This window comes from Pseudophryne corroboree, chromosome 6, assembly GCF_028390025.1.
Source record: "Pseudophryne corroboree isolate aPseCor3 chromosome 6, aPseCor3.hap2, whole genome shotgun sequence".
In the NCBI taxonomy this organism is placed as follows: domain Eukaryota; kingdom Metazoa; phylum Chordata; class Amphibia; order Anura; family Myobatrachidae; genus Pseudophryne; species Pseudophryne corroboree.
The window spans coordinates 2,107,731-2,132,744 of NC_086449.1; the positions used below are offsets into that span (position 1 = coordinate 2,107,731).

The window sequence follows — 25,014 nt, forward strand, 5'->3', positions numbered from 1 at the left end:
GCTCCACTCTCACTACCTGTTCCAAGCACCAGATGGTCTACCTCTGGCACATCCTCCACTCCACTCTCCCTGTTCCAAGTCTCACACAGGTGGTGTACCACTGGCACATCCTCCGCTCCACTCTCACTCCCTGCCCCAAGTCTCACACAGGTGGTGTACTACTGGGACATCCTCTGCTCCACTCTCACAACCTACTCCAAGCACCAGACAGGTGCTATACCACTGACACATCTCCGCTCCACTCTACCTGTTCCAAGCACCAGACAGGTGGTGTACTTCTGGCACATCTTCTGCTCCACTCTCACTACCTAATCCAAGCACCAGACAGGTGCTGTACCACTGACACATCTCCGCTCCACTCTACCTGTTCCAAGCACCAGACAGGTGGTGTACTTCTGGCACATCTTCTGCTCCACTCTCACTACCTGTTCTAAGCACCAGACAGGTGGTGTACTTCTGGCACATCTTCTGCTCCACTCTACCTACCTGTTCCAAGCACCAGACAGGTGGTGTACCTTTGGCACATCCTCCGCTCCACTTTCCCTGTCCCAAGTCGCACACAGGTGGCGTACACCTCTGGCATATCTTCTGCTCCCACAAAGCGGCTCATTGCCAGCATTCTCTTGTGAACTAATTCTTTTTGGTCCCTAGTATTCCATCTATGCTGTTAACAGGCAGATTACCTCCACTATCTCCACATCGGTATCATCTCCATTCTGGTCTCCTCACAGTCAATACAGAGTCTCCCGTGACCCCGGCAGATGCTTCACTCCTCACATTCAATCTCTCTCCCGGTCCTGTTAACGCCACATTCAATATAGAGGCAGAATCAGCCTCTTACCTAAAGTACACTGGCTCTTCTCAAATCTCTTCCCATCTCCCGTCTGGACTACTGCAACCTCCTAACATCAATACAGACATTCATCTACCATAGTACATAGGCTAATGCAAAATACTCACCTGTACCGCTTCTGACACCTCACACCTCATTTTGAAATGCGGTCACTCAGGGGAAAAGGCCTGCCATGCAGGAGTGTGTATTTCAGCCTGACACAGGCCCAGCTCTAGCACAAGGCAGCATCCTGTATCGCAGGGCCTGCAGAGAACTACTGTGCAAGAGCTGGGGACGTCCAGTAGGGGGCGCCACAGTACAAGATAGCCGGGAGCCCTTCCAGAAAAAGCTCATGTGCCTGAGCGGGTGAGGGGATTCCCCACCACGCATATATTACTGCACACAGGGACCGATTCAGGTTTGTAAGTAAAGCAAATCATCAAGCAACTGGGCAAAACCATAAAGCACTGCAGGTGGGGCAGATGTAACATGTGCAGAGTGTTAGATTTGGGTGGGGTGTGTTCAAACTGAAATCTAAATTGCAGGGCAACTATAAAGTGGTCAGTTATGGGCTACATACAAAAGCAGCCAGTATTTACCCTGCACAGAAACAATATAATGTATTTGCTCCCCTTGCATGGAAGCATGGTTTGTTCCAGATACAAAGTAACTTGGGGTTTTTTTTTTTTGCTTTACTTACAAACAAGAATCAGGTCCTCAGCGGCTACATCATTTTCCACCAATGGTTTCCCCCCAAACTGTACAATAAGATACTAATACCGTCATTATGTGGGCAGCACAAACACAAAATCTATAGAACTTTTTATTTGTTTTTCAATTTTCTTCTTTTTCTGTCAAAAAAAAAAAAAAAAAAAAAAAAAAAAAAACTACAAATTTTCCCCAGAAACCGTTTAAATAAGAAACGAAAAAATACACAAAACAAAAAACAAAATAAAATAAAAGACACAGGGCAGGGTGGCCTTCTATACGGGCAAGTGGGGCGTGATACAGAATCTCTGAACAGGGCTGGTGGGACGCAGACGTGGGACTGCCTGCAGGGAAACTGGGTAGAGATGGAGGGGCTGGGGGGACCCTGGCTGGGCGCATATAGAAAACTCAAGACTCCACAAATCAATGTACAAATGAAGGCTGTGCACAAAGCCTCCTGGGATGGGTCAGGGAGGGTGTTCCTCAGGACACACATCACGGCGAGCCCCTCTACGACGCTGTAGGACCCCTGGCTCAGTCCGGATGTTGCCTCCGCCTAGCAGATGGCATCACACAGTCAGCTTGCAGTGACATAGCTCCTTATACATCTGGCGCCTCAGTTTAGGCATGTCCTGCTGACCAAAGCTGAATGGGAGCTCCAAGGCGAGGAATTTGCTGTACTGAAGGAGGAAAGAAGAAAGCAAGAAGGGGGATTTATATCTTATATACACGTCACTGTGATGCAGCTCAGATAGAGAGACAGTGGAACTTACCTGCAACACAAACGCCCCGCAGTCACTGTCATTATTCTGTCTGGCAACATTCTGCAGGAAAGACCATCATTAGTATCTGTTCCCAGGGGCAGAGAGGACAGAACAAAGGAGGGGGCGGAGGGAGCAGCAGGGGTATCAGCACTCACCATTTTAAAGAGTCCTTTCCAGCCATTCATAAAATCCAGCCGCTCTTTCTTCACCGCTTCTGCCTGGAGATATTTGGCTATATGCTAGGAGAGCACAAATGTCCAGTTACGGGTGACATAAAATAAATCATATGTATATAATGTATCAGACAAGCAGGAGAGAAATCAGGACGCACGTCTACTTTCAGCAGCGGGAGGCTGTCCGTTTCGATTTATAATTCAGTACAAGTGAACATTCTATAGAAGTGTCCAAATACTCCAGAAACCCATTCTCACTACCTGTGGCTTCCAGCTCTATCCCCCTGCAGCTTCCAGCGATAACTGGTGGAAATATGCACTCATACTGTGATATCATGCAGTCAGACACCTATACCAGGGACTCCTGCCCTTTATCCACATTCTGGAGGAGCGATAACCTGGTTGGAGCCTCCCAGCAGGATGACCGCTGGGGGCCGGAGGGATGTAAGCGCAGCAGGGTATGTACTAGGAGAAGGTTTTGGGCCGGGACACCCAAATACAGAGAATGCCGTCTGCTGAGGTTCCCCAACAGTGTTTGGCCACATTCAGGAGTGAAGCAAGCCTCATCACAGGAATAAATGCACCTTCCAGGAGATCTACTACAACCGCAGCGCACCAGCCAACATAGCGGGACAGAAACAGAAAACGCAGGCATACGGGAACACTGTGTGACCGGCCAATACAGGTTCCCCGGTAAGTGGCGTCATATCTGTCCCACTACTGTGCCAGCGTCATCTAATATTGGTGTCCATCAGACAGACCCCCTACAATGGAAATGTATGGCAGACGTAGATCCTATGTATCCGGGTAAAGGGAATGCGCCATTTATCACAGAGGACTTACCTTGGGGCAGCGCCTGTTCAGGGTGCGCTGGGAATCAAAGTAAGTAATGGTCCGTTTAGGGACGTCCACGCAGACCAGAGACCAATGGACTTCCAGGTGTATTGGAATCAGGAGCAACTGCTTACTAAATATATCCACCTGAAAGCAAAGAAACGGGGACTGTGAGTAGGTCAGCCGAGCCGGGAAGGACAGGTACCAGGCACAGTCCTGCATTTGTCACACACAAGAAAGTATATTGTGAGAGACTCATCCTAAGATAGGTCTCCAGGAACATACACCCGGACATTTCCCTGTACATGGCCACATCCCGTCCTCCCCATCGGGCCGAGAAGCTGGATGTCTCCTGCACCACTCTGTCCTCTGTGGTACTACCACCCCTATCTTCCCTCCGCATGCCCAATAATGATATAAATATTAGTGGACATTGTGAACGTTTTACAGCCACAAGCTGCAACTTCAGGCCAATGACCCAGTCCCGCTGCAGATATTGCAGTATACGCGGCCAGTGTTGGGTATACTCATGAAGTGAGGCAATGCTTTCTGATGACGTGAATAGAACAGGGTTAGGCGGTAGTGAATACAGAACAAGGGAACTGGAAGTTATGGACAGATGATCAAAGCAGTAAGGTCCGTGCAGGAGTAAGTGGGAGATAAAGACCCACGCATTACAATATGTACAATAAGGAGATTTATGGTAAGAACTTACCTTTGTTAAATCTTTTTCTGCGAGGTACACTGGGTTCCACAGGGATAACATCGGAGGTGTAGAATAGGATCTTGATCCGAGGCACCAACAGGCTCAAAGCTTTGACTGTTCCCAGAATGCACAGCGCCACCTCCTCTATAACCCCGCCTCCCTGCACAGGAGCTCAGTTTCGTTAACCAGTCCAATGCAGTAGCAGGTAATAAGAGACGACAACCGTTAGTAGCCACTTACACTACATTCTCATGACAGGAGAAAGTATCAGCGGCTAATGCCATACCAACCCAAAGAAGCTAGGTGCGTCAGGGTGGGCGCCCTGTGGAACCCAGTGTACCTCGACGAAAGAGAATTAACAACGGTAAGTTCTTACCATAAATCTCGTTTTCTGCTGCGGGGTACACTGGGCTCCACAGGGAATAACATCGGGGATGTCCTAAAGCAGTTCCTTATGGGAGGGGACGCACTATAGCGGGCACAAGAACCCGGCGTCCAAAGGAAGCATCCTGGGAGGCGGAAGTATCGAAGGCATAGAACCTTATGAACGTGTTCACTGAGGACAACGTAGCCGCCTTGCACAATTGTTCAAGGGTCACACCACGGTGGGCCGCCCAAGAAGGTCCAACCGACCGAGTAGAATGGGCCTTAATGGTAGCAGGAGCCAGACAACCAGCCTGTACATAAGCATGTGCAATCACCATTCTAATCCATCTGGCCAGAGTCTGCTTATTCGCAGGCCAGCCGAGTTTGTGAAAACCAAGAAGTAGAAAGAGAGAATCAGACTTCCTAAAGGAGAGCCCGTACCACGTCCAAAGACCGCTCTTTGGAGGACAACTCAGGAGAGATAAAGGCCGGAACCACAATCTCTTGGTTAAGGTGAAAAGTAGACACCACCTTAGGTAGATAACCAGGGCGTATCCGAAGAACCGCCCGGTCACGGTGAAAAATTAGAAAGGGTGACAGACAGGATAAGGCACCCAAGTCTGAAACCCATCTAGCAGAGGCAATAGCCAGCAGAAAAAAGACCTTAAGAGTAAGCCACTTAAGGTCCACAGACTCAAGAGGTTCAAACGGAGACTCTTGCAAGGCCTCCAGAACCACCGACAAATCCCAAGGAACCACAGGCGGGACATAGGGAGGTTGAATCTGTAACACACCCTGAGGGAATGTATGAACATCAGGCAGAGTCGCAATTTTTCTCTGAAACCATACCGACAAGACAGAAATATGAACCTTGATCGAGGTCAGAAGTACTAACTCCAGGCCCAGTTGTAGAAAGGCAAAAAGTTTGGCCGTACAAAACTTGTACGCGTCATGATTGTTAGATGCGCACCAAGCAACGTAAGAATTCCAGACCCTATGATAAATCTGAGACGAAGCCGGCTTACGGGCCTTCAACATAGTTTGAATGACCGCCTCAGAAAATCCTTTAGCACTCAGAACGGAAGCTTCAAGAGCCACACCGTCAAAGCCAGCCGGGCCAAATCCTTGCATACACACACACACTCACGGGCCCTGAACGAGGTCTGGGCGTTGCGGAAGCAGAAAAGGACGCTCTAACGTAGGTCTGAGAACCAATGCTGTCTGGACCACGCTGGAGCGATCAGATGTAGGATTCCTCCTTCTTGCTTGAACTTCCTAATCACCTTGGGCAGAAGGGACACCGGAGGGAACACGTACGGCAAACGAAAGTTCCATGGAATTGCCAGTGCGTCCACAAACGCTGCTTATCCTTGCTCCGAAGACCGGAACCTTGTGATTGTGTCGAGACGCCATCAGGTCTACGTCAGGTAGGCCCCACTTGTCCACTAGGAGTTGAAATACTTCTGGATGGAGGCTCCACTCTCCAGCGTGTAGGTCCTGACGACTGAGGAAGTCCGCTTTCCCAGTTGAGGAACCCCGGAATGAATATTGCCATGCGGCCTCGAGTGCCGCCTTGATGATTTATGTACGCCACCGTGGTGGCTTTGTCAGACTGTATTTGAACAGGCCTGTTCTGTATGAGATGCTGGGCCAGGTTCATAGCAATGAACACCGCCCGCAATTCCAAAATGTTTGCCTGGAGGAGAGACTCCTCCCTAGTTCACAGACCCTGAAAAGAGAGTTGCTCCAACACCGCTCCCCAACCCTGCAGACTGGCATACGCCGTCAGAAGGACCCAGTTGGATGGTCCTGTAGCCACCAGCTCAGTGACAGATAAACCTCTGGAGAAAAGAAGATCGTGCAAGACCTGATCTGGTGAGGCAGGCCGTCCCACTTGGCAAAAATCAGCTTCTGCAGAGGGCAGGAATGAAATTGAGCGTACTCTACCATGTCGAAAGCAGACACCATGAGGCCTAGTACTTGCATTGCCGAGTGTATCGACACTCGCGGGCGAGAGAGGAAGCGTTGAATTCTGTCCTGAAGGTTCAGGACCTTCTCCTGAGACAAAAACAACCGTTGGTTGCGAGTGTCCAACAATGCCCCCAGGTGCACCATGCTCTGAGCAGGGACCAGGGAAGATTTCTTCAGTTGATAAGCCACCCGTGGGCTTGCAGAAACTGGACCGTCAGATCCAGATGACGGAGGAGAATTTCTGGGGAATTCGCTAGGATCAGCAAGTCGTCCAGATACGGTAGGATCCAAACACCCTGACGGCGGAGTAGGGCCATCATTACCGCCATGACCTTTGTGAATACTCTCGGAGCCGTGGTCAACCCAAAAGGTAAGGCCCGAAATTGATAATGGAGGTTGCAAATAGCAAACCGCAGGTATTGCTGATGCGACATGGCAATAGGAATATGGAGGTAAGCATCCTGTATGTCCAGGGAGACCATATAGTCCCAGGGCTCCAAAGCCAGAACAATAGAGCGAAGAGTTTCCATACAAAACTTGGGAGACCCTCACAAATTTGTTCAAGGACTTGAGGTCGAGAATGGGCCAGGAGGAACCATTCGGTTTCAGGACTAGAAACAGCGGAGAATAGTACCCCTGGCCTCTCTGAGCCACAGGCGCCGGCACTACCACTCCTGTGTCCAGGAGCGACTGTACCAACAAATGAAGAGTTTTTGCCTTCACCTGATCCGAAGGGACGTTTGTCAGGCAAAATTGATGAGGGGGACGATTCTTGAAGGATATGGCTTATCAGTGAGTGACTACTTCCCTTACCCTGGCGTCGGAAGTGGTCTTCAACCATACCTGGGTATACCCTAGAAGTCGGCCTACCACCTTGGAATCCCCCAGGGGGAGGCCCGCCCCGTCATGCAGTAGGCTTGTCTGATTTGGAAGCAGGCTGATAGGGAGCCCAGGCACATTTAGGTTTGGTCTTAGTGGTTTTGGAAGTGCGAGCCTGTTTCGGGTACGCCTGACCCTTCGCTTTACCTGGAGGTCGAAAGGAACGAAGGAAGTACTCTTAACCTTCGGGACCAAAGGAGCAGTACTAGGTAGACATGCTAAGTCAGCAACAATCTTGTTGAGATCCTCACCAAAAAGGATGTTTCCCTTAAAAGGGAGCACCTCACGGGGTTTTCTTAGAGTCCAGATCCACAGACCAGGACCTTAACCAGAGAATACGGCGAGCCAGAATGGACGTAGTAGAAGCCTTGGCCGCCAGAACATCGGTATCAGAAGCCGCCACCTTAATGTAATGAGAAACTGAGACAATATACGAGAGACATTGTGACGACACGTGATGACACAGCCGGCGCTTTGTGTCGCACAGTGGTAAAAGACACATGGTTACTTTCCTAGCCCTGGTCCTACACATGGACTTCACCAATTGCCAATATGTTATTAGTTATATGCTAGGCAATATTGTATTGTATTGTGTGGTTATTATATTGTACAGTTATATTTTATCTGTTATATTTGGTATATGTAGTTTATTTGGTTATTATATATTCAATGTAATTGTTAACTGAATAAGTCTAGGCCAGAGTGTTAGTAAATAAGAATTTACTCACCGGTAATTCTATTTCTCGTAGTCCGTAGTGGATGCTGGGTACTCCGTAAGGACCATGGGGAATAGACGGGCTCCGCAGGAGACTGGGCACTCTTAAAAGAAAGATTAGGTACTACATCTGGTGTGCACTGGCTCCTCCCTCTATGCCCCTCCTCCAGACCTCAGTTAGGGAAACTGTGCCCGGAAGAGCTGACATTACTAGGAAAAGATTTGGAATCCAGGGTAAGACTCATACCAGCCACACCAATCACACCGTACAACTTGTGATAACTATACCCAGTTAACAGTACGAACAACAACTGAGCCTCATTCAACAGATGGCTCAGAACAATAACCCTATAGTTAAGCAATAACTATACACAAGTATTGCAGAAAGTCCGCACTTGGGACGGGCTCCCAGCATCCACTACGGACTACGAGAAATAGAATTACCGGTGAGTTTATTCTTATTTTCTCTGACGTCCTAGTGGATGCTGGGTACTCCGTAAGGACCATATGGATAATACCAAAGCTACCAAACGGGCGGGAGAGTGCGGATGACTCTGCAGCACCGAATGAGCTAACTCAAGGTCCTCCTCAGCCAGGGTATCAAACTTGTAGAATTTTGCAAAAGTGTTTGATCCCGACCAAGTAGCAGCTCGGCAAAGTTGTAAAGCCGAGACCCCTCGGGCAGCCGCCCAAGAAGAGCCCCCTTCCTCGTGGAATGGGCTTTTACTGATTTAGGATGCGGCAGTCCAGCCGCAGAATGTGCAAGTTGAATCGTGCTACAGATCCAGCAAGCAATAGTCTGCTTAGAAGCAGGAGCACCCAGCTCGTTGGGTGCATGCAGGATAAACAGCGAGTCAGGTTTCCTGACTCTAGCCGTCCTGGAAACATAGATTTTCAGGGCCCGGACTACGTCCAGCAACTTGGAATCCTCCAAGTCCCGAGTAGCCGCAGGCACCACAATAGGTTGGTTCAAATGAAACGCTGATACCACCTTTGGGAGAAATTGGGGACGAGTCCTCAATTCTGCCCTGTCCATATGGAAAATCAGATATGGGCTTTTACAGGACAAAGCCGCCAATTCTGACACACGCCTAGCTGAGGCCGAGGCCAAGGCCAACAGCATGACTACCTTCCACGTGAGATACGTCAACTCCGCGGTCTGAAGTGGCTCAAACCAATGTGATTTTAGGAAATCCAACACTACGTTGAGATCCCAAGGTGCCACTGGAGGCACAAAAGGGGGCTGAATATGCAGCACTCCCTTAACAACGTCTGAACTTCAGGCAGCGTCTTTCCTAGCCTTTAACAGCGTAGGAATCACTTCATCTGGAACGCCCTTTTCCGTTAGGATCCGGCGTTCCATCGCCAAGCCTTCATACGCAGCCGCGGTAAGTCTTGGAACAGACAGAGCCCCTGCAGTAACAGGTCCTGTCTGAGAGACAGAGGCCATGGGTCCTCAGAGATCATTTCTTGTAGTTATGGGTACCAAGTTCTTCTTGGCCAATCCGGAACTACGAGTATAGTTCTTACTCCTCTCTTACTTACTATCCTCAGTACCTTGGGTATGAGAGGAAGAGGAGGAAACGCATAAACCGACTGGTACACCCACGGTGTCACTAGTGCGTCCACAGCTATCGCCTGAGGGTCTCTTGACCTGGCGCAATACTTTTTTAGCTTTTTGTTGAGGCGGGACGCCATCATGTCCACCTGTGGCCGTTCCCAACGGTTTACAATCTGCGTGAAGACTTCTGGATGAAATCCCCACTCTCCCGGGTGGAGGTCGTGCCTGCTGAGGAAGTCTGCTTCCCAGTTTTCCACACCCGGAATGAACACTGCTGACAGTGTTAGCACGTGATTCTCCGCCCATCGGAGAATCCTTGTGGCTTCTGCCAACGCCATCCTGCTTCTTGTGCCGCCTTGTCGGTTTACATGGCCGACAGCCGTGATGTTGTCTGACTGAATCAGCACCGGCTGGTTTTGAAGCAGGGGTTCTGCTCGACTTAGGGCATTATAAATGGCCCTTAGGTCCAGAATATTTATGTGTAGGGAAGTCTCCTGACTCGACCATTGTCCTTGGAAGTTTCTTCCCTGAGTGACTGCTCCCCAACCCCGGAGGCTTGCATCCGTGGTCACCAGGACCCAGTCCTGAATGCCGAATCTGCGGCCCTCGAGAAGATGAGCACTCCGCAGGCACCACAGCAGAGACACCCTGGCCCTCGGGGAGGACAGGGTGATCAGCCGATGCATCTGAAGATGCGATCCTCACTTGTCTAACAGATCCCACTGAAAGTTCCTTGCATGGAACCTGCCGAAGGGAATTGCTTCGTAAGAAGCTACCATCTTTCCCAGGACTCGCGTGCAGTGATGCACCGACACCTGTTTTGGTTTCAGGAGGTCTCTGACCAGAGATGACAACTCCTTGGCCTTCTCCTCCGGGAGAAACACCTTCTTCTGTTCTGTGTCCAGAAACATGCCCAATATCAGCAGACGCGTCGTAGGAACCAGCTGCGACTTTGGGATATTCAGAATCCAGCCGTGCTGTTGCAGCACTTCCTGAGATAGTGCTACTCCGACCAACAACTGCTCCTTGGACCTCGCTTTTATAAGGAGATCGTCCAAGTACGGGATAATTATAACTCCCTTCTTTCGAAGGAGTATCATCATTTCGGCCATTACCTTGGTACATACCCTCGGTGCCGTGGACAGACCAAACGGCAACGTCTGGAATTGGTAATGGCAGTTCTGTACCACAAACCTGAGGTACTCCTGGTGAGGTGGGTAAATGGGGACATGTAGGTAAGCATCCTTGATGTCCAGTGACACCATAAAATCCCCCTCTTCCAGGCTTGCAATAACCGCTCTGAGCGATTCCATTTTGAACTTGAACTTCCTTATATAAGTGTTCAAGGATTTCAAATTTAGAATGGGTCTCACCGAACCGTCTGGTTCCGGTACCACAAACATTGTGGAATAGTAACCTCGTCCCTGTTGAAGGAGAGGAACTTTGATTATCACCTGCTGGAGGTACAGCTTGTGAATTGCCGCCAGTACTACCTCCCTTTCCTTGGGAGTAGCTGGCAAGGCTGATTTGAGGTAAGGGTGAGGGGGAGACGTCTCGAACTCCAGCTTGTATCCCTGAGATACCACTTGTAGAACCCAGAGATCCACCTGTGAGCGAACCCACTGGTCGCTGAAGTTCCGGAGACGGGCCCCCACCGCACCTGGCTCCACCTGTGGAGCCCCAGCGTCATGCGGTGGACTTAGTGGAAGCAGGGGAGGATATTTGTTCCTGGGAACTGGCTGTCTGGTGCAGCTTTTTCCCTCTACCCCTGCCTCTGGGCAGAAAGGACGCGCCTCTGACCCGCTTGCCTTTCTGAGGCCGAAAGGACTGTACTTGATAATACGGTGCTTTCTTAGGCTGTGAGGGAACCTGAGGTAAAAAAGTCGACTTCCCAGCTGTTGCTGTGGATACGAGGTTCGAGAGACCGTCCCCAAACAATTCCTCACCCTTATAAGGCAAAACTTCCATGTGCCTTTTAGAATCAGCATCACCTGTCCACTGCCGAGTCCATAATACTCTCCTGGCAGAAATTGACATTGCATTAATTCTAGATGCCAGCCGGCAAATGTGCATCCCTCATATATAAGACTACGTCTTTAATATGCTCTATGGTTAGCAAAATAGTATCCCTGTCAAGGGAATCAATGTTCTCTGACAGGGAATCAGATCATGCTGATGCAGCCCTACACATCCATGCTAAAGCAATAGCAGGTCTCAGTATAGTACCTGAGTGTGTATATACAGACTTCAGGATAGCCTCCTGCTTTCTATCTGCAGGCTCTTTTAAGGCGGCCGTATCCTGAGACGGCAGTGCCACCTTTTTTGATAAGCGTGTGAGCGCCTTGTCCACCCTAGGGGATGTTTCCCAACGCAACCTGTCCGTTGGCGGGAAAGGGTACGCCATTAGTAACCGCTTAGAAATCACTAATTTCTTATCTGGGGAACCCCACGCTTCTTCACACAATTCACTTAACTCATCAGATGGGGGAAAAGTCGCTGGCTGCTTTTTCTCCCCAAACATAATACCCTTTTTTGTGGTAATCGGGTTAATGTCAGAAATGTGCAACACATTTTTCATTGCCGTAATCATGCATCGGATGGCCCTTGTGGATTGTACATTTGTCTCATCCTCGTCTACACTGGAGTCAGACTCCGTGTCGACATCTGTGTCTGCCATCTGAGGTAACGGGCGTTTTTGAGCCCCTGATGGCCTCTGAGACGCTTGGGCAGGCGCGGGCTGAGATGCCGGCTGTCCCAAAGCTGTTACGTCATCAAACCTATTATGTAAAAAGAGTTGACACTGTCGGTTAATACCTTCCACATATCCATCCACTCTGGTGTCGGCCCCGCAGGGGGCGACATCACACTTATCGGTTCCTGCTCCGCCTCCACGTAAGCGTCCTCATCAAACATGTCGACACAGCCGTACCGACACATCGCACACACACACACACACACACACACACAGGGAATGCTCTGACTGAGGACAGGACCCCACAAAGTCCTTTGGGGAGACAGAGAGAGAGTATGCCAGCACACACCACAGCGCTATATAACAGAGGGATTTACACTAATACAAAGTGAATTTTCCCCCAATAGCTGCTTATATCACCTTTTTGCGCCCCTCCCCCTCTTTTTTACCCTTTCCGTAGTGTATACTGCAGGGGAGAGCCTGGGGAGCGTCCTTCCAGCGGAGCTGTGAAGAGAAAATGGCGCTGGCTGTGCTGAGGAAGATAGCCCCGCCCCTTCAGCGGCGGGCTTCTCCCGCTTTTTTAATAATATTTATGGCGGGGGATTAGGCACATACACAGTTTAGAACTGTATTATGTGCATTTTGCCAAGTAAGGTATACAAATTGCAGCCCAGGGCGCAGGGCGCCCCCCCCCCCCAGCGCCCTGCACCCACCAGTGACCGGAGCGTGTGGTGTGCTGTGGGAGCAATGGCGCACAGCTGCAGTGCTGTGCGCTACCTTATTGAAGACCGAAGTCTTCAGCCGCCGATTTTCTCCCGGAATCTTCCGTCTTCTGGCTCTGCAAGGGGGACGGCGGCGCGGCTCCGGGAACGGACGATCGAGGTCGGGCCCTGTGTTCGATCCCTCTGGAGCTAATGGTGTCTAGTAGCCTTAGAAGCCCAAGCTAGCTGCAAGCAGGTAGGTTTGCTTCTCTCCCCTAAGTCCCTCGTAGCAGTGAGTCTGTTGCCAGCAGGTCTCACTGAAAATAAAAAACCTAACAAATACTTTCTTTTCTAGTAAGCTCAGGAGAGCCCCTAGTGTGCATCCAGCTCTGGCCGGGCACAGATACACTGAGGTCTGGAGGAGGGGCATAGAGGGACTAGCCAGTGCACACCAGATGTAGTACCTAATATTTCTTTTAAGAGTGCCCAGTCTCCTGCGGAGCCCGTCTATTCCCCATGGTCCTTACGGAGTACCCAGCATCCACTAGGACGTCAGAGAAACATAGTTAAATCAGTTCATTGTAATGTAAGTCCCCTAGCTGTACACTCAGATGTGATTAGGATGAGTAGGTTATGTAGTAAACAGGTTCTGTATGGAGATGCAGGTAATCTGATCCTGTGCACTCCATTGTGTACAAGAGTCCAGACACCTCGTCTCCACTCCTGATTGACCAGCTTGTGTGATGAATAGACAGGGGAGGGTATAACCAGAGGAGTTGAGAGAGATCTACAGAGAAGGTGAGAGAGTGGCAGGAGACTGGCTAAGAAGTAATGTTCTGTCAGGAGTTCCAGGAGGGGATTGTCGTGTAGAATTGGATCACAGAAGTGTGCTGAGCTGTTTATAACCCATTCTGTTCAATAAACCACTGTTGGTTTTTCATCTACCACCGTGACGGAGTGATTTGGAACCCAGTATCCTCACAGACATTGTCTAGCATTATCAGAAAAATTGGACGGCAGCTCTGCTTCCACCTCCTGAGCCCACGCTTCATTAGCTTCTGCAGCCCAAGTAGCCACAATAGTGGGCCGATGCACAGCTCCAGCAAAGGGTATAAATAGCTTTTAAGCAACCCTCCACACGCTTATCCATCGGTTCTTTCAGAGAGGTGATGGTAGTGACCGGCAGAGCAGAGGACACCACCAGCCGAGCCACTTGCGAATCCACCGGCGGTGGCGTTTCCCAATTTTTACTTAACTCCGCAGCGAGGGGATAGCGAGCCAGCATCTTCTTGTGAGGTGTGAATTTCTTTCCTGGATTTTCCCAGGATTCCTGACGTATGTCAACTAAGTGGTCAAAATGAGGCAAAACTAATTTAGTAACCTTCTGACGTTTAAATCTATATGGTTTCTTAGAGGTAACAACAGGCTCTGGGTCATCATCAATTTGAAGAATCAGCCTGATAGCCTCTAATATTTCAGGAACATCCACTCGCGAAACAGATTCCCCATCAGAAGCATCTGGATCAGTGTCTGTGGGGTCAGTATAGACGCCATCCTCATCAGACGAAGTGTCTGAAACCTGGCTGAATTGTCAGGAAGTAATGGCCCATTACAGGATCCCTTGGTCTTAGGCGGGTGAGGCTTAGGCTTTTGTTTGTTCAGTGAGTGATTCAATTGCAGTAACTGAGTGGACAGGAGATCTGCCCATGGCGTATTAACCGCAGGGACAATATGTGGCTGTACAGGCACGTGAGGTCCCATAGGGGGCGTAAGTCTAGTTACCAGCGTATTTAGTAAAGTACAGAAAGCAGCCCAAGGTGGGTCATTATGTACCCACCGTTGCTACAACCCTACTGGGGGGGGGGGGGGGGGGGGGGGGTAAGGAACCCCCAGAAACTGAACCTTCTGCTGCTATGTTTTCCTCTAATGCATCTGTGACATCACCACCGCGCATTGCGGGTTCAGCCGCAGAACCGTCACCCCTTGAAACGGACATATGAAAGCGTAAACCACAGGCAACACAGTACAATATCAACAGTATAATACCTTACCAAGAAAACCCTGTGTAGTGAGAGATCACAACAGAGGATTCAAGAGGTATACAGTGACTGAAAATCAGAGAAAAATACAAAATAAGTATATCTTGTGCAACACCTAGATCAAATATCAGGATTTTGGTATTTACTGATAAATCCCTTTCTCCGATTCCACAGGGAACACTGGAGAGTAGTTACAGTGGGGATATAGTAGGCAGTAACTGGGAGCTGGCACTTTAAATTTTTAACAATGTGACTAGCTCCTCCCCTACTATGTCCCCCCTCCAAGCCAGTCTAGTTAAAACTAAGGAGAGCTGAAGAGAGCTGGAAGAGACCAACATTAAAGTAGAGGAGGCTAGCTAAGCCACGGAAAACAGGATAACACCAAGTAAAACCTGGAAACCTACAACTGTAGAGAACGGTTAACATGAACAAAACAAGCAGTCACCCAATGACAAGCAAACAGAGAAGTGAAGTAGGAGGAAACAGCGCTGGGTGGGCGTCCAGTGTCCCCTGTGGAATCCGAGAAAGGGATTTATCGGTAAGTACCAAAATCCTGATTTCTCCTTCATCCACCAGGGGACACTGGAGCGCAGTTACAATGGGGACGTCCCAGAGCGCCCAAAACGGGAGGGAGAGCGCTGAGAGTCCTGCAAAACCGCCCGGCCAAACTGACGCAGAGGCCGCAAAAGTGTCAAACCTGTAAAACTTGATAAATGTATGTCAGGCCAACCAAGTGGCAGCGCGACATAAAGTAGTCATGGAGACCCCGCGGGCGGCCGTCCACGAGGGTCCCACAGAACGCGTAGAGTGCGCCGAAATAGAAGACGGAAACTCTCGAGAAGCAGCCATATAAGCTTGCCTGATGGTCAGCCGAATCCATCGAGACAGCGTCTGCTTGGAAGCCGGCCATCCACAACGGGCAGCATCGTACAGAACAAATAAGGAATCAAGACTTCCAAATAGCCAAAGTCCTATCCACATAGATTCTGAGCGCCCCGACAACATCCAAAGATTTCGAATCTGGCGAATCCGCCGAAAGGGTCGGAACCACAAGTGGCTGATTGATGTGAAAATTGGACACCACCTTCGGGAGAAACGACATGCGAGTACGAAGCTCAGCCCTATCTTCATGAAATATCAGGTAAAGAGGTCGACAAGAGAGCCCCAAGTTCCGACACCCATCTGGCCGAAGCCAGAGCCAGGAGAAGGACCAGCTTCCAGGTGAGATATTTAATCTCCACTGACTCCAGAGGCTCAAATAACGGAGACTGCAGAAAAGAGAGGACAAGGTTGAGGTCCCATGGTGCCGTTGGAAGACGAAAGGGAAGTTGTATTCGGAGAACCCCCTGAAAAGGTCTGAACTTCCGGCAGCAAGGCTAATTTCCTCTGGAAGAAAATCGAAAGAGCAGAGACCTGAACCTTTAGTGAACCCAGTCGTAGCCCTGCCGAGAAACCCGCCTGCAGAAAACTGAGAAGGTGGGCTAAGTGAAAAACAGAAGGGGAAAACTCTCGTCGTTCACACCAGGCCACATAAGCCTTCCAAATGCGGTAGTAGTGAGACGATGTGACCGACTTCCGCGCTCGGAGCATAGTAGGTATAACCGTACGAGGAATCCCCTTCCTTCTCAAGAGCCACGCCGTCAAACGTAGCCTGCGTAAGTCTGGATAAAGAAAAGGACCCTGTTGTAGTAGATCGTCCCGAAGTGGCAGGGGCCAAGGATCCGCTACTAATAACAGGTGGAGGGCGGAGTACCAGGTCCTGCGCGGCCAATCTGAAACCACCAGGAGGACCAGCGCGTTCTCCCTCTTTATGCGTTGCAGAACCCGAGGTAGCAACGGGAGTGGAGGAAAGAGATAAACGAACAGGAAGTTCCAAGGAGTCGTGAGGGCATCCACTGTTGCTGGCGCCCGGTTCCCTTGTCCCAGAGTAGTAAAGAGGCAGTTAATGGTTCAGACGGGACGCCATGAGGTCGATCTGTGATCTTCCCCACCGGCGGACCAGCTGACGAAACACCTGGGGATTGAGTGACCACTCCCACGGGTGCATGTCCTGGCGGCTGAGACAATCGGCCTCCCAATTGTCCACCCCTGGAATGAAGATTGCCGAAAACGCCAGAGCATTTTGCTCTGCCTAGAGGAGGATGTTGGTGACCTCTCTCATCGCCGCGAGTGCCGCCCTGACTGACCGTCGTGGCGTTGTCGGACTGAACTCTAACTGCCCGACCGCGAAGCAGGTGAGGTGCCTGAAGTAGGGCGTTGTACACAGCCCGTAACGCGGGAATGTTTATCGGGAGAGCAGATTCGTGAGATGACCAGCGCCCCGAAATTGATGTTCCAGGGCCCCAGCCTCGCAGGCTTGCGTCTGTGGCGAGTAGAGTCCAATCCCAAACGCCGAACCGCTTTCCTTTCAACAGATGAATCGAACTGAGCCACCAGAGGAGAGACAACCGTGCTTTCGGAGATAGTGTCACCTGCTGATGAAGAAATAGATGAGACCCTGACCACTGATGTAGGAGACACAGCTGGAAGGGTCGAGAGTGGAACCGTCTGTATGGAAGGGCTTCGAACATCGCTACCATCTTCCCCAGAAGGCGAATACACAGATACCAGACGGTGATGAAGGACCAACCTCACCAACGTCTGAAGGGAGAGGATCTTGTCCTGAGGAAGAAAAACCTTCTGACGGACCATGTCGAGAATCATCCCCAAGAACAGTAACCGTTGCGAGGGGCATAATTGAGACTTCGGGATGTGCAGGATCCACCCGTGCCGAATCAGAAGGTCCTGTGTTATTCCAGATATTCTGAAGCAATAGGTCTGCAGAGTGCGCCTACAGCAGCAGATCGTCCACATAGGGGACAATTGTCACTCCCTGCTTCCGATGTAGGGCCATCATGACCTTTGTGAACACTCTGGGAGCAGAAGAGACCGAACGGAAGGGCCTGGAACTGGAAATGAGTGTTCTGTATCGCAAACCGGAGAAAAGCCTGATGAGGAGGCCAAATGGGAACATGTAAGTATGCATCTTTGATGTCCAAGGATGTCAAACTCATTTTGCTCAAACCCGGCAATAAGGGACTCCATCTTGATTTTGAATATCCTCAAAAAAGGATTGAGATCCTAAAAGTTCAGAATTGGCCTGACCGAGCCGTCCGGCTTCGGTACGAGAAACAGGCTTGGGTAATAGCCCCGTTTCCGTTGATGTGAGGGAAAAGGGATCAGCACCCTTGCGGATAGAAGTTTTTGGACCGCCGCCTGCAAGGCGACCCTCCTGTCGTCGGAAACTGGCAAACCCGTGGTGAAGAAACGCTGAGGCGTTTGGGTTTGAAAATCGAGTTTGTAACCGCAAGTGATGAGATCCTTGACCCAAGCATCTGGACAGGATTGTACCCAAGCTTCCCTGAAATCCCACAGACGAGCTCCCGCCCTGGGATCCCCCAGGTGGGAGGGAAGCCCGTCATGCGGTAGGAGTAGTGGAAGACTTCCCCCCTGGCTGGGTTGAGACTGTGGAACTTCTGCCACTACCTCTATGGCCATGGGTGACGGAAGCTCCTCCCCTGGCCTCGAAACCTGGAAGGGGCACGAAAGGACCGAAAGGAAGGACCCGTATAGGTCCTTCGAGAAGCTGTAGCAGCAGAGGGAAAATAAGTCGACTTACCCCCAGTGGACTGAGAAATCCAGGCATCCAGACGTTTCCCGAACAGGACCTCTCCCGTAAAGGGCAACGCCTCTGCTGCCCTCTTGGATTCAGTATCCGCCTGCCACTGTTGTAGCCAGAGAGCTCTGCGGGCCGAAATAGCCAGAGCGGAAATTCTGGCTCCAAGGATACAGACGTCCTTGGAAGCCTCACAAAGATATAGGGCTGATTCGCTAATATGCTCTGCCAACGGTATCAGCTGATCCGAAAGCAAATCGTCACGTAAACCCTTAGGACAATTGTTCCGCCCAGGATTCCATCACCTTGTTGACCCAACAACCTACCTGCGCCGGGATATGTAAACCCCCAACGCCGAGTAAATAGTCTTCAAGGTGTTCTCCAACTTTCTATCTGACGGTACCTTCAGCGAGGTTGCTCCAGGAACCGGCAGAACCATCTTCTTGGGCAGAAGAGACACCGAAGGATCCACAATTGGAGAGGTCTCATAACGCTTCCTGCTATCTACGGGAAAAGGATAGGAAGACAAAATTTTCTTTATTATCTGAAATTTTGCATCCGGATGTTTCCAGGCTGCCGTCCTGAGCGCATCCAGTTCCTCCAAAACTGGAAAGGTCGCTGTCAGTCTTTGGTTGGTGCCGAACAGTGAAGGACGTAAAAGTATCCATTTCCGTCTCTTTCACCTGTAACACCGGGCGAATGGCTGTAATAAGCACTTCGATACCCTGAGCCACTGGTTCAGAGTCCTCATACACCTGATCGTCATCAGTGTCCTATACATCCACCGCTTCCTCCGATAGAGGCATCTCATCGTCAGAGTCGTGTAACACCGAGGCGAACAACCTCTTCTTTGAAACCTAGGGAGGTGAAATTAAGGACGGGGCCTGGGTAGGGATCATTGCCTTAAGAGAGCAACTCAACTGATTTTGCCAGAGACCGAGCCCATGCTGGTTCAGGTTCAGGAATAGGAACAAGTTGTCGGAACCTGGAAGCTTCTCTATCTTGACGAGAAGCTTCCAGTTCCTTGGTCAACAGCGACATTACCTCTGTAAGCTGAGTAGTCCAAACAGGGGTGTTCTGCGGCTGCGGTGAGGGCTGAGCAGATGGCTCAGACCCACAATCCTTACATAACAGGGAACTTTCTGATTGTCCCCGTGTGAATTTTGTAGCACATTTCTGACATGTTAAAACCCTCTGTGCTGCTTTGGACCCTTTACCTGCCATGTCAGCAGCACCTTCCACACAGACACACACACAGTTAGTAGTGGAAATGTAAGAAGAAAGGGGGGATAGTAAGGAAAGGTAGTCACACCCACCCTGTAAGCCCTGCACACTATAGTACAGCAACAGGCACTTTTCTATCGTAATTAGGCGCCTCACGCGTTCCCCGCACTAAACTGCTCACAGCTCCTGGGATGTATAGACTCCGTTGAAGCTTCCCCTCTGACGCAGCGTGTCTGCTTGTAAAATGGCCGCCGGCACGTACTGAGAACGTCGGGGCCGCTGGGAGTCCAAGCCGGGAGAGTAAGCGCCGACCCCGCGTTATGGCGCCTATTTTAAACAAATCGGCGCTGCCTCAATGGAGTCCGCAGTGAGGGAACCCCCGTCTGCTAACAGCGGCCGGGGCATATACTTACCACTGCCGGCTCTTGTGGCTGACGGAGAGACCCCAACGCGCGCCGCGAGCAGCGGTGTCCGGTACCCTCCAGAGAGCCAGCGTCTCTACAGCCCGGAGGATCTAGCCCAAGCCGCACGCAGCTGAGATGGGGACCTGCCGGCAGCTCCCGCGATGCAGACTGGCAGAGGCAGAAGCTGCCAGTCTGCTCTGAATAAAGAAAGAAAAGGAAAAAAAAAAAAAAAATTCTTCAAGAGAGAAAACCCAAGAGTGACCAGCTCCCTTGGGCACAAAATAAAGACTGGCTTGGAGGGGGGACATAGTAGGGGAGGAGCTAGCCACGTTGTTAAAAATTTAAAGTGGCAGCTCCCAGTTACTGCCTACTATATCCCCACTTTAGCTGCTCTCCAGTGTCCCCTAGTGGATGAAGGAGAAAATAACCCTGAGGCACTTAGCCCCCCTCAGGGTACAGAATATAGGGATAGCAGTATGAGTGAGATACACGGAGTAGAAATCACACAGCAGCTATATGCACACACACAGTCATATTGTACAATGCAGAAACTATGACAAACAAAACTGCACTGGACTAGCAATACTAAGTAGAGATAGAGATATAGATATATATATATATATATATATATATATATATATATATATATATATATATATATATATATATATATATATATATAAAGAAGAATTTACTCACCGGTAATTCTATTTCTCGTAGTCCGTAGTGGATGCTGGGGACTCCGTAAGGACCATGGGGAATAGACGGCTCCGCAGGAGACTGGGCACATCTAAAGAAAGATTTAGGACTATCTGGTGTGCACTGGCTCCTCCCCCTATGACCCTCCTCCAAGCCTCAGTTAGGAACTGTGCCCGGAAGAGCTGACACAATAAGGAAGGATTTTTGAATCCCGGGTAAGACTCATACCAGCCACACCATATAACACGTGATAGGAACCCCGGTTAACAGTATGATAACAAATGGAGCCTCTGAAGAGATGGCTCACAACAAAACCCGATTTTTGTAACAATAACTATGTACAGGTATTGCAGACAATCCGCACCTGGGATGGGCGCCCAGCATCCACTACGGACTACGAGAAATAGAATTACCGGTGAGTAAATTCTTATTTTCTCTGACGTCCTAGTGGATGCTGGGGACTCCGTAAGGACCATGGGGATTATACCAAAGCTCCCAAACGGGCGGGAGAGTGCGGATGACTCTGCAGCACCGAATGAGAGAATTCCAGGTCCTCCTCAGCCAGGGTATCAAATTTGTAGAATTTTGCAAACGTGTTTGCCCCCGACCAAGTAGCTGCTCGGCAAAGTTGTAAAGCCGAGACCCCTCGGGCAGCCGCCCAAGATGAGCCCACCTTCCGTGTGGAATGGGCTTTTACAGATTTAGGCTGCGGTAAGCCTACCGCAGAATGCGCCAGCTGAATAGTGCTACAAATCCAGCGCGCAATAGACTGCTTAGAAGCAGGAGCACCCAGCTTGGTGGGTGCATACAGGATAAACAGCGAGTCAGTCTTTCTGACTCCAGCCGTCCTGGAAATATACATTTTTAGGGCCCTGACTACGTCCAGCAACTTGGAATCCTCCAAGTCCCTAGTAGCCGCAGGCACCACAATAGGTTGGTTCAAGTGAAAAGCTGAGACCACCTTTGGGAGAAACTGAGGACGAGTCCTCAATTCTGCCCTATCCATATGGAAAATCAGATAAGGGCTTTTACAAGACAAAGCCGCCAATTCTGAAACCCGCCTGGACGACGCCAAGGCCAACAGCATGACCACTTTCCACGTGAGATATTTTAAATCCACAGTCTTAAGTGGTTCGAACCAATGTGATTTCAGGAATGCCAAAACCACATTGAGATCCCAAAGTGCCACTGGGGGCACAAAAGGAGGCTGAATATGCAGTACTCCTTTGACAAAAGTCTGAACTTCGGGCAGTGAAGCCAGTTCTTTTTGGAAGAAAATCGACAGAGCCGAAATCTGGACCTTTATGGACCCCAATTTGAGGCCCAACGTCACCCCTGCTTGCAGGAATCGACCCAGTTGAAATTCCTCCGTCGGGGCCTTCATGGCCTCACACCAAGCAACATATTTTCGCCAAATGCGGTGATAATGTCTTGCGGTGACATCCTTCCTGGCTTTGATCAGGGTAGGGATGACTTCCTCCGGAATACCCTTTTCCTTCAGGATCCGGTGTTCAACCGCCATGCCGTCAAACGCAGCCGCGGTAAGTCTTGGAACAGACAGGGTCCCTGCTGCAGCAGGTCTTGTCTGAGCGGCAGAGGCCAAGGGTCCTCTGTAAGCATCTCTTGAAGTTCCGGGTACCAAGCTCTTCTTGGCCAATCCGGAACCACGAGTATGGTTTTCACTCCTCGCCTTCTTATTATTCTCAGTACCCTAGGTATGAGAGGTAGAGGAGGAAACACATAAACCGACTGGTACACCCATGGTGTCACTAGAGCGTCCACCGCTATCGCCTGAGGGTCTCTTGACCGGGCGCAATATCTTTTCAACTTCTTGTTGAGGCGGGACGCCATCATGTCTACCTGTGGTTTTTCCCACCGGTTGACCAGCATTTGGAAGACTTCTGGATGAAGTCCCCATTCTCCCGGGTGGAGGTCGTGCCTGCTGAGGAAGTCTGCTTCCCAGTTGTCCACTCCCGGAATGAACACTGCCGTCAGTGCTAACACATGATTCTCTGCCCATCTGAGAATCCTTGTGGCTTCTGCCATCGCCATCCTGCTTCTCGTGCCGCCCTGTCTGTTTACATGGGCGACCGCCGTGATGTTGTCTGACTGGATCAGTACCGGCTGGTTTTGAAGCAGGGGTCTTGTCTGGCTTAGGGCATTGTAAATTGCCCTTAGCTCCAGGATATTTATGTGAAGAGAAATCTCCTGATTTGACCACAGTCCTTGGAAATTTCTTCCCTTTGTGACTGCCCCGAAGGCTGGCATCCGTGGTCACCAGGACCCAGTCCTGTATTCCGAATCTGCGGCCCTCTAGTAGATGAGCCCTCTGCAGCCAGCACAGCAGCGACACCCTGGTTCTGGCCGATAGGGTTATCCGCTGTTGCATCTGGAGATGGGACCCGGACCATTTGTCCAACAGGTCCCACTGGAACGTCCTTGCGTGGAACCTTCCGAATGGAATTGCTTCGTACGAAGCTACCATTTTTCCCAGGACTCGTGTGCATTGATGTACCGACACTTTTCCTGGTTTTAGGATGTCTCTGACCAGAGATGACAATTCCTCGGCTTTTTCCAGTGGAAGAAACACTCTTTTCTGGTCTGTGTCCAGAATCATTCCCAGGAACAGAAGACGTGTCGTCGGGACCAGCTGTGACTTTGGAATGTTTAGAATCCAGCCGTGCTGTTGTAGCACTTCCTGAGAAAGTGCCACCCCCACTATCAACTGTTCTTTGGACCTCGCCTTTATCAGGAGATCGTCCAAGTACGGGATAATTAAAACTCCCTTCTTGCGAGAGAGTATCATCATTTCGGCCATTACCTTGGTAAAGACCCTCGGTGCAGTGGATAACCCAAACGGCAGCGTCTGGAACTGATAGTGACAGTCCTGTACCACAAATCTGAGGTACTCCTGGTGCGGAGGGTAAATGGGGACATGCAGGTACGCATCCTTGATGTCCAGGGATACCATGTAATCCCCCTCCTCCAGGCTCACAATAACCGCCCTGAGCGATTCCATCTTGAACTTGAACCTTTTGATATAAGTGTTCAAGGCTTTTAAATTTAAGATGGGTCTCACCGAACCGTCCGGTTTCGGTACCACAAACATTGTGGAGTAGTAACCCTTTCCTTGCTGAAGGAGGGGTACCTTGACGATCACTTTCTGTGAATACAGTTTTTGAATAGCCACCAACACTGCCTCCCTGGCAGAGGGAGTTGCCGGCAAGGCAGATTTTAGGAAACGGCGGGGGGGGAGACGTCTCTAATTCCAGCCTGTACCCCTGAGATACTATTTGAAGGACCCAGGGATCCACTTGTGAGAGCCCACTGTGTGCTGAAAAACCTGAGACGTGCCCCCACCGTTCCCGATTCCGCCTGAGTAGCCCCAGCGTCATGCTGTGGACTTACCGGACGCAGGGGAGGACTTCTGCTCCTGGGAACTAGCTGTGTGCTGCAGCTTTTTCCCCCTTCCTCTGCCCCTCGGCAGAAAGGATGAGCCTCTAGCCCGCTTATTTTTCTGGGGCCGAAAGGACTGTACCTGATAATACGGTGCTTTCTTTTGCTGTGGGGTAGCCTGTGGCAAAAAAAGTCGATTTCCCAGCAGTAGCTGTGGAAACGAGGTCTGAAAGACCTTCCCCAAAAAGTTCCACCCCTTTATAGGGTAAAACTTCCATGTGCCGCTTGGAGTCGGCATCACCTGACCATTGCCTAGTCCATAACCCCCGTCTGGCGGCAATGGACATATCGCTTATTTTTGATGCCAGCCGGCAAATATCCCTCTGTGCATCACGCATGTATAAGACCGCGTCTTTTATATGGTCAATCGTTAGCAAAATATTGTCCCTATCCATGGTATCAATGTTTTCCGACAGGGAGTCTGACCACGCAGCAGCAGCACTGCACATCCAAGCTGATGCAATAGCGGGTCTCAATATAATGCCAGTGTGTGTGTATATAGCTTTTAGGGTACTTTCCAGCTTTCTATCAGCAGGTTCTTTTAGGGCGGCCGTATCCGGAGACGGTAGTGCCACCTTCTTTGATAAGCGTGTCAGCGCTTTATCTACCCTAGGGGGTGTTTCCCAGCGTGACCT

General features: G+C 50.3%; 1 protein-coding gene across 1 annotated transcript in view; it reads right to left on the minus strand.

The window, feature by feature from the left end:
* Window positions 1–1,617: 1,617 nt before the first annotated feature.
* Window positions 1,618–25,014, minus strand: part of SENP3 (SUMO specific peptidase 3) — a 66,930-nt gene continuing 43,533 nt past the window's right edge. The window contains exons 8-11 of the mRNA XM_063930675.1: window positions 3,321–3,458; window positions 2,460–2,543; window positions 2,314–2,364; window positions 1,618–2,220 (exon numbers count right to left, since the gene is read on the minus strand). Coding sequence (XP_063786745.1) covers window positions 2,110–2,220; window positions 2,314–2,364; window positions 2,460–2,543; window positions 3,321–3,458 — 384 coding nt within the window. The 3' untranslated portion in view covers window positions 1,618–2,109. The remainder of the gene's footprint in view (window positions 2,221–2,313; window positions 2,365–2,459; window positions 2,544–3,320; window positions 3,459–25,014) is intronic.